This window comes from Spea bombifrons, chromosome 3 (genome assembly GCF_027358695.1).
Source record: "Spea bombifrons isolate aSpeBom1 chromosome 3, aSpeBom1.2.pri, whole genome shotgun sequence".
Lineage (NCBI taxonomy): Eukaryota > Metazoa > Chordata > Amphibia > Anura > Pelobatidae > Spea > Spea bombifrons.
The window spans coordinates 3,598,878-3,613,776 of record NC_071089.1 but is presented as its reverse complement, the minus strand read 5'-3'; the positions used below and the strand labels follow the sequence as shown (position 1 = coordinate 3,613,776).

Sequence of the window (14,899 nt, the reverse complement as noted above, 5' to 3'; positions counted from 1 at the left end):
CTAGTCGGGCCTGTCCGACTAGGCCTGTCACGCGGATTACGGACACGAAAGGCATTCCTGCTTTAGGAACACGCGTGATTTATTTATTTTTTAAATATCCCTCCTGCCGTTGAGCGTGTCCGTGGCGCAGTGTGGCAGGGTGTGCGGATCAGGCAAAAAGTGTAGGTGCCGGCAGTGTGCAGGGCAGCCCTGTGTGGGGTCCTGCGGGAAGGACCCTTGTGTGTGAGCGCTTCCTGTTTCCCACTCGGCTTCCCCGCGGGTGAGTTACTGGTGCTACTCCTGGTTACAGTGTCTGGATGTAGGCAGCAGCTAGGAACCGGCGAGGGCATGAATGGAGGCCGAGGCCTGGTCGAGAAGCCTCTGGGGGAGCCGCTCACTGCTGAGTGTGCGACGGCATAGCGTGTGCACCGGGCTACTGGGGGAGAAGTAGAAGAGTGTGCAGCGAGTGCGCGCAGTGATGCTGGAGCGCGCAGTGATGCTGGAGAGTGCAGTGTGTGCGGCGAGTGCGCGCAGTGATGCTGGAGAGTGCGCGCAGTGATGCTGGAGAGTGCGCGCAGTGATGCTGGAGAGTGCGCGCAGTGATGCTGGAGAGTGCGCGCAGTGATGCTGGAGAGTGCGCGCAGTGATGCTGGAGAGTGTGCCCAGTGATGCTGGAGAGTGCGCGCAGTGATGCTGGAGAGTGTGCCCAGTGATGCTGGAGAGTGCGCGCAGTGATGCTGGAGAGTGCGCGCAGTGATGCTGGAGAGTGTGCCCAGTGATGCTGGAGAGTGCGCGCAGTGATGCTGGAGAGTGCGCGCAGTGATGCTGGAGAGTGCGCGCAGTGATGCTGGAGAGTGCGCGCAGTGTTAGGCCATCAGGCGCCGCCATAATTTAAAAGGCATATAATGTTTCATTATAATTAACACCACCGCTCCTAGAAGCGATCATACAGGACAGGTGTTGCTGGATGCCACAATGTCGAGGCATTGCCGCAACACCAACTAATCGCTTGTTTAACCCAATGACGTGCCATACGCATCAATTGTCATTAAGAGGAAGCATTTTCGTGATGTGTCTGGCACGTAAATTGTCGTCAAGGGGTTAATCATTCATCGTTAAAGCTGGCGATTAAACTAACATACGTTTAGGCGTCCTGGAACAGAACGAGAAGAGCATTTAAATAAATAACCGTTTTGATTAAAGCGAGAGGAAATTTATAAAATGTATTGAATGAATGTTCTGTGTAAAGCTTGCGATGTGACTGCGCATATAATGCAACCAGGCAGGTGTGAAAAAATTATATAAAGTAAGAATGCTTTCAAAAATAGACGTTTATAGTTTTTTTATTTATCAAAATGCAAAACAGAAGAAAAAAGTCGAACTGATATTTGGTGGGACCGCCCTTTGTCTTCAAAGCATCGGTTCTTCTAGGTGCGCTCCCACAAGGCTTTGTAGGCATAAAATGAGGCGGGTGATTACACAATTATACTAAACGGGTGCTAACGATCAAACAATCATTAACTGCAGCAAGAACAGCTGTGCAGGAGGAATAAAACTCTGCGAGGCCGCTGGAGACAGTTTAATGTCAAAAGTCATACACCGTGGCACTGAGCACAGCAACACCGCTTCAGACAGGTCTCTCCCGGGCGGAAACTTCAAGGCAGACCAAGAGCTGTTGTCCTTTTCCCATCTCTTTCCCACGCTAGGAACGGGATCCCCGCTGCCAGCCGGTAAAAGGGACGGCCCCGGCGGTGTCAGAGCCTTGTTGGCACGGTCACTTTAAGGCAGTGGTGGGCCCTGGAACAAGGTTATCGTAACAGATCCTCCTCCACAATAACTTTGCTCTGTCTGCGTGGTGTGTGCATAAAAACCTTCCCCGATCCCAAAATCCCACCGTGGGCCGGTTCTTAAATGGGGTGTTTTGTTTTGTTATATTAACGTTATTCAGGGTCTTACGTTTTATAGGATTAAAGGGTCTGTTTATTTTATGCCGCAGCTAATCAGAATATCGGGGCAAAGCAAACCGTAGAGCGCCACTGAATAACAGGAGGGCATCCTGCGGGGGTCATAGAGGCAACTAAATGACTTCCGCACATCCAGGAGGGGGTAGGCCAAGGATTATGAGGTTTAATCACTAAACGGAGCGCGGCGCTTCAGCTCCTTGACTATATTATGCATTACAAAGTTCCAGACATTGCCTGGCTAATGTATAGTTACATCAATGCGATTCCCGTGCCCTCGTAGACCATTAAATGATGCATTGCACAGGGCCGGCTAAGCTCTTCTTGCTGGAGAAACCGGCCCGCGTTGGCCCTCTCTAATGAATGGTCTTTACTGAGCCAGAAGTCAGGCAGCTCATCTCCACATTATGGAGAGAGTTCAGGAAATGAGTAAAACGGGCCTGGTTTATATTTAAATAACGTTTCTTTCCCCCGACGCAGGCTGTGAATGAACAAATTCGGAACGGAGGAAAAACCCAGCAGGATGTCTCCAGAAGTCACCCTGAACAGGATCTCTCCGGCGCTGTCCCCGTTCATCTCCAGCGTGGTCCGGAATGGAAAGATAGGTCTGGACTCCACGAGCTGTTTGAGGATTACTGACCTGAAGTCGGGGTAAGCGGCCACCCGCACGGACCGTCTGTGGGTCCCTCGCCCGTTCATCAGATTAAAGCTGCTGTTCCACATAGACTTTTCCCTCCCGAAATTACTAGATTTTTTTATGCTATTATGCACTAATATGGAATGCATCTTAAACGAGCTTATTCCTTTTTAAAAATTACGTAGTATTTTGCTGTATTTCAGCGAGGCCTCCTTTCACAGGATTGCCTGCCCATCTGACGTCACAGAAGGCATTTTACCTTTAAGCTCTTCTAATCGCTCCCATCACACCTATCACACAGCCATCACACCTATCACACAGGACACCTCGCCCAGTCACACTCGCTGACCATCACTGCCTCAATGGGGGGGATCTGTAAAGCACCACCTGCCAGGGCATGAAGTGGTAGTTGGGAGCGGCTGTAGGTGCCTATAATACATAGGGGAGGGTTTTGGAGGAATGACGGGACTCTGTTGCTAGGCAACGGTAGTATTTCAATAAAAGTTTAAACTCTTTTTAGAAAGAAAACACAAAATCACAGCTTTCTCTCCCCTCTGCACGATGCAGAACTTTCCTGGGAATGTTTTAAGAGGCATCAAGAAATAAAGCACTACAGCAATAACCAATGGCATGCAGCGCGTTTAACGTTTCAACTGCTGCTTTAATGTAAACTATTTTTTTTTGTAAGTAAATATATCCATTTAACCAAAATTCGTTATTTGACACAGTGCTTGACAATGTTGTACCTTTTTGGTTTGCCCCCCAGGTGCACGTCGCTGACCCCAGGGCCGAGCTGCGACCGCTTTAAACTTCACATACCCTACGCCGGAGAGACCCTGAAATGTAAGTGTGAGCTTCCTGACAGGGGTGTAAAGTTCCGTTGCTTGTGTGTTGCGGGTTATTTTCTTGACACAGTTCTGTTCCCAGAATGTTTTATACAAAAACCCCTTAGGGGCATCCAGGTGCCTTTTGATGAACTGCAGACAAGCATTCATAACCTTCTTAAAGAGCAGAGGTTTCCGCCTTTCCCTGCCATGAGTAGCCCAGCAGCTTTATGATGGTAGCGTTATGACCACTGACCTTAGCTGAAGCTGACCCCCTGGGTGTTGTTCTAGGGACCTTTGTGTCCCCCTGGATGCCTTCATACCTGAAGTTTGAGAGGTTTTGGTAGGGCAGACACTCCTGGAAATTCATTGCTGTCCCGAACTTCCTCCATTATTATCTAACCAACAATTAGCCTTTTAAGCTTAGACGTGGATGAGCGAACACAACGTGCCATTGGAACACAGGAGTGATGGGAGTGATAAAGGGCCATTGGAACACAGGAGTGATGGGAGTGATAAAGGGCCATTGGAACACAGGAGTGATGGGAGTGATAAAGGGCCATTAGAACACAGGAGTGATGGGAGTGATAAAGGGCCATTGGAACGCAGGAGTGATGGGAGTGATAAAGGGCCATTGGAACACAGGAGTGATGGGAGTGATAAAGGGCCATTGGAACGCAGGAGTGATGGGAGTGATAAAGGGCCATTGGAACACAGGAGTGATGGGAGTGATAAAGGGCCATTGGAACACAGGAGTGATGGGAGTGATAAAGGGCCATTGGAACACAGGAGTGATGGGAGTGATAAAGGGCCTCTGTAGACCTGTAAAAATCAGCCATTTACAGCTACAGTAGTCATTTACAGCATTAACCCCGTCTGCGCTGGATTTCTGATCCGTTTGATGTTGATTTTAGTGGACAGAAATAAGTGACCCCAAACATTTGAGCGGTGGTGTACATTAGGATAGGACGTCCGTGAACTTTAGAGCGCACGGATGGGTTGGGTTTATGTGACCACCCTACCTCATGTCATTAGCGTGAGAACATGGAAATACATTTACTAAACATGGAGTTTTCCAGGAAGTTGAACATTTTTTTTTTTTCCTTTTCTCGTGTTTTTGTATTTTTCAAACCGTTTGCTCTTTAATTGAACAAAGTTTAGCATTCCCTGTCAGTAAACGATTAATAGCCAAACCTCTCACCTCGAGCCGAGGTAGCACTAACGCTATGCCCTTGTTTGTCGGTAAATTTGGGGGTTAATCCTGTGCTTTTTCCCCAGGGGATATTATATTTAACGCAAATTATCCAGAGCTGCCCCCAGACTTTATCTTTGGAGAAGACGCAGAATTCCTGCCGGATCCGTCCGCTCTCCCCGTGAGTACGCCGAACCCCCCGGATTAACCACGTTACAAAGTATATCGTTCTGTATTGCTTTCTTTGTCCGCTGTACAGAGGGGGGGGTCGCATTAGGGGACCTTTTTGCCCCAATAGGTTTGCCCAAACCTAGGTACTCGAGGGGTTAACTTCACGGGGCATGAGTCACCGGCTGATGACATCAGCAGTCTAGCTTCGGTCTCGGTGAGTCACGGGTTGTGTAATTTGGAAGTGTGTTTGTAATCGCAGTTATTTCGATGTAACGATGGTAAGATTGCATCACGGTGACACGTTCATCACACACCAGGGTCAACAAGTTCATTAGCAAAGAAATGATCAGGCCGCTCGCGCCTCGGCCGGTTCCCCTTCCCCTATCCCTATCACATGCATGTTTAATACCCCCACTGTATTACCCTCTACCACTTCTGCTGGGAGGCTGTTCTGTTTATCTACCACGCTCTCTTGTTGTAACATTCCTGCTCTAAAACAGACTTCCTCGTTTTGTTAAACCCCTTTTATTTTTTATTTTTTATTATATATATACACGCATTGTGTTAATGTTATGAGCATACAGTATGGCTCCTACCACTGTCTTCACTTGTGTGAATCTACACATCATGGGGGTACATTCTATTCCATGAGCATTATTATTATTTATTTATATAGAGCAAACAATTCCCGCAGCGCTTCTTACAGTCCCTACATTCAAAGGATCTAAAGACAAAACTAGAAATGACCGACTAAGACATCGCGACACTTTAGGTGAAGAGGTCCCGGCTCGCAGGCTTATAAATGATTCAAAAACCAAGAAATAGTGTTTGAGGGTCCAGAAGTTTGTCTGCCCCTATGGAAGCCCTCGTTTCACCTTCTCACTATAACCCCTCCATACGGCGGGTAGATGTATTTCTAACACACAGGGTAAGGTCTCCCCGCTCCTCTTTTCGACGTGGCTGTGATGTTCGCTTTCCCGTCATGCCTTCTTTGCCTTTTCAGAGTTTGGCCGCATGGAACCCCTCAGACCCCGAATGCCTCCTGTTGACGGTGAAGGAGCTGGTCCAGCAGTACCACCAGTACCAGTGCAGCCGGCTCAGCGAAAGCTCGCGTCTCATGTTCGAATACCAGACCTTGCTGGAGGAGCCTCAGTACGGCGAGAGCATGGAGATCTACGCTGGGAAAAAGAACAGCTGGGTAAGTGTACCTCCCTACCCTCTCTGCGGGCGATTCTGATCTCGCACATCATAGACGCACGGGAACCGGGTAAACACCCAGCCTGCCGTAAATTGCACCCATACTTCACCTACACATCTTTAAGCGACTGCCTTAAGCGCAGTGTGTAGATCCCTATTTGATCTTATTGACGGCAGTAAATAATAAAGCGCGTATGCACACGGTATTCCCAAGGCTGGGCTGTAAACACGCGGACCTGTCCTTTCACTAGCTTCTGGATTTCATGCGCAGCCCGCTGTAATGTAAGAAAGCTTTATTTTACTGAGAGGGTAGCAGATAAGCGGAACAGCCTCCAGGCGGAAGTGGTAGAGGGCTAATGCAGTGAAATTCTTTTACCAACCACCCCCGTACTGAGCAGCCATCTTTAAACCCCCCCCCGACTGCAGACAGGATTCCTAGAGCCGCGTGGCATGTTTCACGCGAGACCCTGACTGTAATACCCACATCACGAGATCACCCTTTGTACAGCGATGAGGAATATGGTGGTGCCTTTAACCCCTTAAGGACAATGGGCGGTCCCTAAACCCATTGAAAACAATGCATTTTGAGCATGTACGGGCTTTGTCATTAACGGGATATACATCAATAAAATCAATCAGCTACTCAGCATGACGGGGCGGAATAAGCAGACGTCCCGGTAATTGTGTCACATGATGTGTTTATAGCGGGTAAATAACCTTTTCCTTATTGATTTTACAGACGGGGGAATTCTCCGCTCGCTTCCTCTTAAAGCTGCCGGTGGATTTCAGTAACATCCCCATCTATCTCCTCAAGGTAAACGTCCGAATCACCTCTTTATAGACCGTTCTTGATGCCGTCCTCTTCCTGCAGCAGAAGCCCAGCGGGGTTGGCCCTTGTGTTTAGTGGAGTAAAGGAGCTGAAGCGCAGCTCTCCACAAACTCTCCCTTTTGGGGAGCAGAAGCGGTTTCTATCCTATTCCCGCCATTCGGAGTTCAGCAGTGAGGTTTAGCCACGCTTGAGATTAACCTTTTTTAACGTTTAGACGTGAAGATGTTATTTTCCGTTATGTACGCGGGAGCCGCCATCTTGCTGCCCCGTCACAGGGTATAAATCGCCCCGAGATATTTGTGATAATAGCGTTACGGAGGGACCTGCGTGGCCCAAACAAAATCTAGCGCTAGAGACTCATGCGCCGTCCGCTAAAACAATCTGGGAGAGAACAGGAAGTGACTTCTAACTTCCTGCTTGGGCTGACTGGAGGATTCCGATGCCGTCTGCGCTGAGGGATTATGGGAAACGGAGGGAGATTTGCATGAAATGCCTTCAGCGGATGTCAGAGCTGAAGTAATGATTTAAGATTAAATAAACTCCACAAGTGAAAAGCGCCGTTTAGTTCTGGCTTCGTGCGACGCTCCCCGTCTTAAATATTTGGCTCTCCTGCGTTACACGGTAAATAGTTAGAGACCGGATTGTTACGTTTTCTTCTGTGGGGTTTATTCACTCAATTGTGGGTTGCCATAAAAAAAATAGAAGTGATTTCTTGAATGTGATCTTCCTGCAGTAAATGCCTGACCAGCCCAGCTAGTCATAGATAAATGGAACATACTCCCAGCAGAGGTGGTAGAGGGTTATACAGCGAGGGTATTAAACATGCATGGGATAAACATACGGCTCCTGAATCTAAGACGAGACCAACGACTGATTGAGGTTTGAGTCTTTACAGCAGGAATAACGGGGTGAATAGACGGGGCGAGGATGGCCGGGGAGGCTGATCCTGGCTTGGGATATAACAGTGAATATTAAAGCGCTAAACGTGACAATAAATACGGAAGTAATATTATGTCGCACTTGGTGAATGCGAAGGTTTATTTCATGTGGTTAGAGGGGGGTTTATGCGGCGAGGCTGGAGGAAGCGGATTCGGTGAAGTCGAATCAAACGCAGATTCTTTAAATAGTTTTAAGAAACTTAAACCACCAAAGAGACTTTCGTGCAATCCGGGTATAACTTGGTGCCAACGCGTGATATTCTACACCGGCCTCAGGGAAATGATACTTGCACTACACAGCGGTTTTGCCCCTGAGACGGGTAACAGACTGGGCTGTGGACGCCATGATCGCAATTGCCTCTTTTCACTAAGAAGTCGAGCCGTGGGTTACATTTTGCGAGTTCCAGATGAATTGATAGAACGCGCATGTCCTCGCCTGAAGCGCGCATGTCCTCGCCTGAAGCGCGCATGTCCTCGCCTGAAGCGCGCATGTCCTCGCCTGAAGCGCGCATGTCCTCGCCTGAAGCGCGCATGTCCTCGTCTGAAGCGCGCATGTCCTCGTCTGAAGCGCGCATGTCCTCCCCTGAAACGCGCAGAATATTCATGGCCTTTCAAATATGAATAAATAGTAACTAAATAAAACAATGGGGGTGCATTTACACCGTATATCACCCTATATATATCACCATCCCCCTCTCTGGTTCATTTAATTACCCCCTACTCCCACCGCACGTGGGTTAAAGGGAAGTGGGGGCCAATCGTCGCCCCCCCCCTTGGTTAATTTCTGTTTAAACCTGGGCTGTTTTGTGCTGGAGCTACTTTTTTCCCCGTCTGTAAAGCTCCATTTCTAGTTATATTTATACAGATTGCTCCGGTTTAGGGCAGAGGGATTCATTCTTATTGAGCAGAGAGACTGCCGACGGCACATCCAGTCACCCTTATTTCACAAATTTTCATTTCACACCTCCCCAGTGTCCCTGTTTAGTTTGGCCAGTCCCTATTTAATTCCCTGATGCCCCTCTTTTCTAGGAGGTCAGAATGTTTGCTGAGTATGAGGGGATCGCAGGGTTCTACAGTCCTAAAAGCCCCGATAATGTGTATAGAAACAGCAGCAAATAGCTTATAAACTAAATAACATTACATTAAATCTTTGTAAAGCCCCGCCCCGCACATTTAACCACGCCCTTAATCAGTATATATATATGTGTGTGTGTATATAATAATAAATAATGCAAGTTTTTTGTTAGGCGGTCGGCTTGCACACCGTTTTTTTTTTTTTTACCCATACGCAGTTTATTTTTGGGGTTTTTCTGTCTGGGATAAGAAATCACCTCTTCTGTAGAATCCTCCCTTATTAATTCGCCCCATTCTCCAATGCTCCGGTCTAACCAGACCCCCGTGCGCATGCTCAGAAAGCGCTCTCATTGATTTCAATGCAGCCGCTCAGTGGTGCAAAATATGTAGTGGCTGAGAAGCTGCAGATCTGCAGCTGCAGCTTTTCCCCAAGGTAAGTAGTTCCCATACATTGATCGTTTAGGGGGCTCACCGGACACTGGAGAGTCCCTTTAACCTTTTCATCACCAGAAAGCCGTATGGCGCTGGACGCGGGGGCCGCCGCCGGTCCTAACGGTCAGGCACAACTCTCAGCCGGCTGATGTCTGGGGCTGATCCTCGTACGGGGCGCAGTAATTACCCCGGTGTGTAGTAATTACCCCGGTGTGAACGTTTATCACCTTGGAAAACCAGTCTGTCTCTGGCTTATTTACAGAGCCGAAAGCATTGATTTTTTTACCTGTTCGTGGGTTGAACTTTTGGCCGAAGCTCGAGATTCCAAGGAAAGCAGCAAATAAAGCGGCGCCTGCGCCTGCACCGTGTCACTAAGTAACATTAAACACGCGGCGACGCTCTGCGGGAACAAACAGAGGCGCCGGGGCACGAGATTGTCGCCGTCCTCTGTTTGCCCGGCTGTTTGTGATGTCGGGTGGATTGTTGGCGGCCGGATGAGAGTTCTGCCTCGGTGACGCTGATGGTGAATGTTCGCAGGATGAAAACTATAAAATAAAACCCCCCAAAAACTGAGGGTTCTCTATATGTCCGGCTTGGGGGGGGGAAAGAAGAGAGAGAAAAAGAGATGGGGAGAAGACAGAGAGAGAGAGAGAAAGACAGGGGCTGAAAATAGAGGAGATGGGAGAGAGGAAGAGACAGAGGGAGAAAAGGGGGGCAGAAGAGAGAGAGAGAGAAAGAGGGAGAAGAGTGGACAGGGAGAGGGGGGCAGAAGAGAGACATTTAAATACATAAAGGGGTTAATAAAGGACAGGAGGGAATTTATTTCAAAGGAGGAGAAAAATTACAACAAGAGACCGGAATCTAACACTAGAGAGTCAGAGACTGAGATGGAATGGAAGGAAGTTTTACTTTACTGAGAGGGTGGTAGATAAGTGGAACAGCCTCCCAGCAGAAGTGGTAGAGGGTAATACAGCGAGGGGTTTTAAATGTGTTGGACCACCTTACAGGGACAGCCTCAGCTCGAGTCATAAAAAGAACAGACTGTTCTCAAGAGCTTACAGTCTACAGTAACCTAGGTGGTCCAGCCTTATTTGCTCCTATAAAAGGGCTCGGAAAGTGGAATTCTGTTTTAATGACGTTTTTTATGATGTCTCCGGCGCCCGGGGGGGGGGGCGTTCTGCGGAGGTTGCATCGTTTCGGACGGTTTAGAGTTACAGAAACTAACGGGACCCGGAGAGGCTTTAATATTCTGTTCTGGGAATCGTGGAGTTCGTTTCCCTGTCCGGAGAGCTCGGAAAATTCTCTTACCGGACCGACCTCTAGGGACGCTCTAGAGTCGCCCCAGTTCATACCATCATCCAAACTGGGCCGACTCCAGAGCGCCCCCAGCAGGTCACTGTGAAGGCTGCAGCTATCCCAAAAACCCCAGCCAGCAGATCGGCCCCCATCCGGCCCCCGTCTAGTCGCCGTTTCTCCTGCTGTAACTCAAACCTTAATCAGTCGTTGGTCTCGTCTTAGATTCAGGAGCCGTATGTCTATCCTGCGCATGTTTAATCCCCTCACTGTATTACCCTCTACCACTTCTAGAGATGAAATGAATAAAGTTCTGTTGAGGAATGTAAGTGTCCTCGCTGCCCCGGCGGTTGAGTGGGGTGTCGGCGGATGAGTGGGGTGTCGGCGGATGAGTGGGGTGTCGGCGGATGAGTGGGGTGTCGCTGTGTCGCTGTCAACAGAGTAGCATTAGAGTGATTTATAAGCCACATTATTTAGGGATAATTACCACCCCCACCTGCCTTCAGCCTCTGTGACGTGTACACGGCAAACAATAGAGGAGGATATTATTCTGAGGAAAACAAATGACAGATTTGATCAGATCTTTTTATTGGCTGATAGAGTGGGTTCTGGGGGGGGGGGCTTTGCTTTTCATGGTTTACTGACCACCACCCCGACCCCCCCCGGAAAATTTCCACTCCAAATCTTATCCGAGTCTCTTTCTGGCAGCAAAGCGCTGAGTATTTTGGGCGACTTTCCCAGTTCAAACACCACACTGAGCTGATGCTTTATGGCGATGGTAATGAAGTCCGCTCCTCCATAGACTTTCATTAGTCAGAGAGTCCAGCTGGGTGATTAAGACTGAGCCATTCTATTGTTCCCCACAGGCAGTATGATAAGGAGTCGGGGGGGGTTAGTAGATTTGGGCTCAGATAGAGCGAGAATCATACAAATGGCTGATATGTGACGAGCCCTGCTTTTTGGGGGGGGGGGGCGGTCACGTCACTGACCTATTCCAGAGCCTTATGTCCCCAAAACTGATTGTCACACGGTTGCGATTGCGTTATTGTGTGTTTTTTTTCTTGTTTTTGTGTCTGCGATGCTTTTTTAAATCAGTCGGGGGGGGATTAACCAGAAACCTTTCTATTTTTCGATTTTATCCCTATTTACGCAGATTGGAAGAAATACGCTGATTTCGCTTTTTTCCCCTCTTCTGCTCTTCTGTTTCCGAAGCTTTTACCCCGGATTATGATGATTTTTTGGTGTATGACGTATACATGTTCAGCCCTTAATGAATTCCGCGGCGGGGTGAAAGTCTATTATCCGCATCGTTGCCGTTAAGTGAAGGGCTGATTCCAAAGCAAACATCGTCTTTCTTCTCGCGCCGGGATGGAGAAGTGTCATTAATCCGCCGCTCTGAGAGCCTCCTTTTGTCCCAAAGTATTCGCTTTCAGCCGAACAAACAACCTCTCTGGGCGTTCGCGGCCGGCGCGTCCCGACAGGAACGTATTAATGATTAAACCGCCGCCGACGGATCCTTCTGGCCTCGCGAGAAACGATCGCCTGCGTCGGGTTATAAGATTAATAATATCATTTTGGGACGCAGTTAATTCCGTGTTCTGGGATGCGCCGTATCCCCGGGAAACGCTATATATATATATATAATATCCGTAGAGATCGTTATAAAATAGCGTAATAGGAAGGCACCTGCCGTACGAAAAAAAATCCCCCCCCGGAATGCTTTGATTTAAAGATCTTTTTAGCCACGTCCAGAAGCCATTCTTTCTTTGCCTCTCTTGCCCCGGCTAGTGGGCATTAAGAACGATGTTAGCCGAGTGTTTGGGGGCTATTGTGTTTTCGGACCACCAGGTGTGCTCTCCTTGCCCGTTTGCAGTAAGCCCACCGCGGCGTGTGATCCGCGCCGTTCTGCGCATTAATAGTGAATTAGTCTCCGTTTTTGACGTTTTGGGGGGTAAATCGGTTGCAGTGACCCCAAAGTGTGACTTTGATCGGCGTTTCTGGACAGCGAAGGGGATTTCGTTATCTGGAATTCTCGCCCCGTTAGCGGCGGTTGAAACGTTAATGGGGTTGGGGGGGTTGCAGATGAAAGCAGTAAATCAGGGGTGATTAACCCTTTGATCGCCAGAAGATGGGGGGAGGTCTATGAACTAAAACTCCGAGTGCTTGTGAGTTGGTGAGAGTTTGGCTGAAAAAAGAAGTCAACTCACGGATTCGTTAACCTGTGAATTACCGGTGGGTTACGAATTAACCTTGCACCCCCCCAACCCCGCATTAAATCATTGTCCGTTAGACCATCTCTATCGGTAACATGGGGTGGCGCATGGGCTTCTCGTTTTGATGGAATGCGGCTGGGGGGGCGACGGTGCCTGGACGGGCTGGTAAAAGGGGCACCGGGTAGTGGCCGGCAACGGGTAGGTGCCAGCCGTGTCTGTAAAGTGTCAAGACGACGTGACTGTTTCTGGACGCAGCGGGGCCCCGTACTGTGTGAGAGCGGCGCGAGAGCGGCGGCAGGTAAGCCGAGAGGCGGAGGCGATCTCTGAAGACCCTGCTTGGAATGGAAGGTTTTCTCGATCGTTGTATTAGGAGGAGTAAAGTGTAACGTCTCCCGGGGGAAGGATCTCCGCGCTCCCCGCACCCCGCGGTGTCTGTGTGTTCTGCGTGTTCTGTATGTTCTGTGTGTTCTGAGTGTTCTGCATGTTCTGTGTGTTCTGTATGTTCTTTATGTTCTGTGTCTGTAAGGACAGGTTTTATTGCTCGCGTTAGACTGCACTTTGGCCGTGAATTTATAGCGTTAGACGTTAGACAGAAGAGACGGCTCTGTTATCAGCTAAACTCTGAGACACGGAGGAGGAAACGATTATCCTTGTATGACCCCGGTCTGGCCCGGTAGCTCGATTGTCACCGGGAAGCTCAATGCGTCTCTGTTCTGAGGTTTGGGGGGATTTTATTTTGTTAAAATTATCTACAGTTTGGGATTTTGTTGCCAATTGTAAAAAATAATAAGGAAGCGATCGATTTCCCAATCCCCCTCCCTCTGGACCAATCGACAATAACCAACAACATGAGAAAGATAACTTAATGGGGAGGAATAATCCTGCAGATCCTGAGAAACAGGAAGTTAATATCCCCCCCCCCCCCCGGTAAGGGGACGTTATCAATGCATTTACACATAGAGCGCGCAGGCATGGGGCAAACGTTGGAGAAATTGCTGCGTTTTAGTGCTAATGGTGGTTTTCCGGTAGTAAATACTTTCCGTTGCCGGCGAGTGATGGAGCTTCGCACAGAAATGACTGTTACCTTATCCAGTAGCGGATGTACCGCGCGTCCACTACCCCAAAAAGGACGGTTTCTTTGTATTTTGAGAAATACCTGTGCGGGTTATTTTCGGGGCCCTGATTAATACATTGAAAGCTCTGCTTCATATGAGCCTCTGGTTACATCTATATACGCGTTACGAGTGTGTAACGATGAAATGGTTAAATCAGAGGAGGGTATGAAGGGGTCGGGGGGCACCCTGAGAATCTGCCCCTTTACCCCGAGTCTGGGGTAAAATACTGGCCGTTCCCAGGTATTAAGATGGTCAGTCTGAAGATTATTACGCTTTAGCTATTGGATGGCGTGTAAAGCAGGGGCAGTGAGACGGCGCATGCGCGGCTGCGGGATCCGTGCAGGGTTCCAGTCCAAGTAGCCGAGGCAGGGAATTAGTGCGGCTATGACGTGCGGGCAGATGTCGACCCCCCCCCCGATCCCAATCCGCCCCGGCTTCCAGTAAGCCTCCCGGTGGGGTTATCGCTGCCGGGTCTCGTTCCGTCAGCGCGTTTCGCCGTCTGCTCATCACATTATAGTTCACGGGTAGGCCGGCTGCCTTCGGGGGCTCGTGCCGGCAGCTGACAGACATTTTTCTGCCGTTCTCTCATCTCATATCTGTGAGGATTTGAAGCCTTTGGGAATGCGCGGAACGCCAAAAAAATGAATAATCGTCTAAGCACTCCGTGTTCCTGATCCGGAACATGAATGTTATAAAAGCGACATCAGTGACCCCGGCAGACGACCGATAATATCTTATACCGGCACTGTAACTCCATACACGTCACGCTCTGCGTTATACCGGGCCCTGTCTGCTGTATAGATCGGTAAAGAATCTGGTTTTGATCCATACCCTCGCTGGACGTTTCGCCTGCACTCTGTATAGATCCATACATTTGTCATACATGACAGACGAGTCAACTTTACCTGACCTTGCTGATATGAGGCAATGTTTCTTAAGAGTCATTTGTAGTAACCTTTGTGTAGCTTTCAAAGGGTACACTGGATATATGGTGGTGGATAAGTGGAACAGCTTCTCAGCAGGAGCGGTAGAGGGCAATACAGT

General features: G+C 48.9%; 1 protein-coding gene across 1 annotated transcript in view; it reads left to right on the top strand.

Moving 5' to 3' along the window:
- The first annotated feature begins 74 nt into the window (after positions 1-74).
- The window catches only part of BABAM2 (BRISC and BRCA1 A complex member 2), a 57,229-nt gene continuing 42,404 nt past the window's right edge, over positions 75-14,899 (top strand). Inside the window, exons 1-6 of the mRNA XM_053458899.1 lie at positions 75-259; positions 2,421-2,591; positions 3,344-3,420; positions 4,680-4,774; positions 5,768-5,962; positions 6,701-6,775. Coding sequence (XP_053314874.1) covers positions 2,428-2,591; positions 3,344-3,420; positions 4,680-4,774; positions 5,768-5,962; positions 6,701-6,775 — 606 coding nt within the window. The 5' untranslated portion in view covers positions 75-259; positions 2,421-2,427. The remainder of the gene's footprint in view (positions 260-2,420; positions 2,592-3,343; positions 3,421-4,679; positions 4,775-5,767; positions 5,963-6,700; positions 6,776-14,899) is intronic.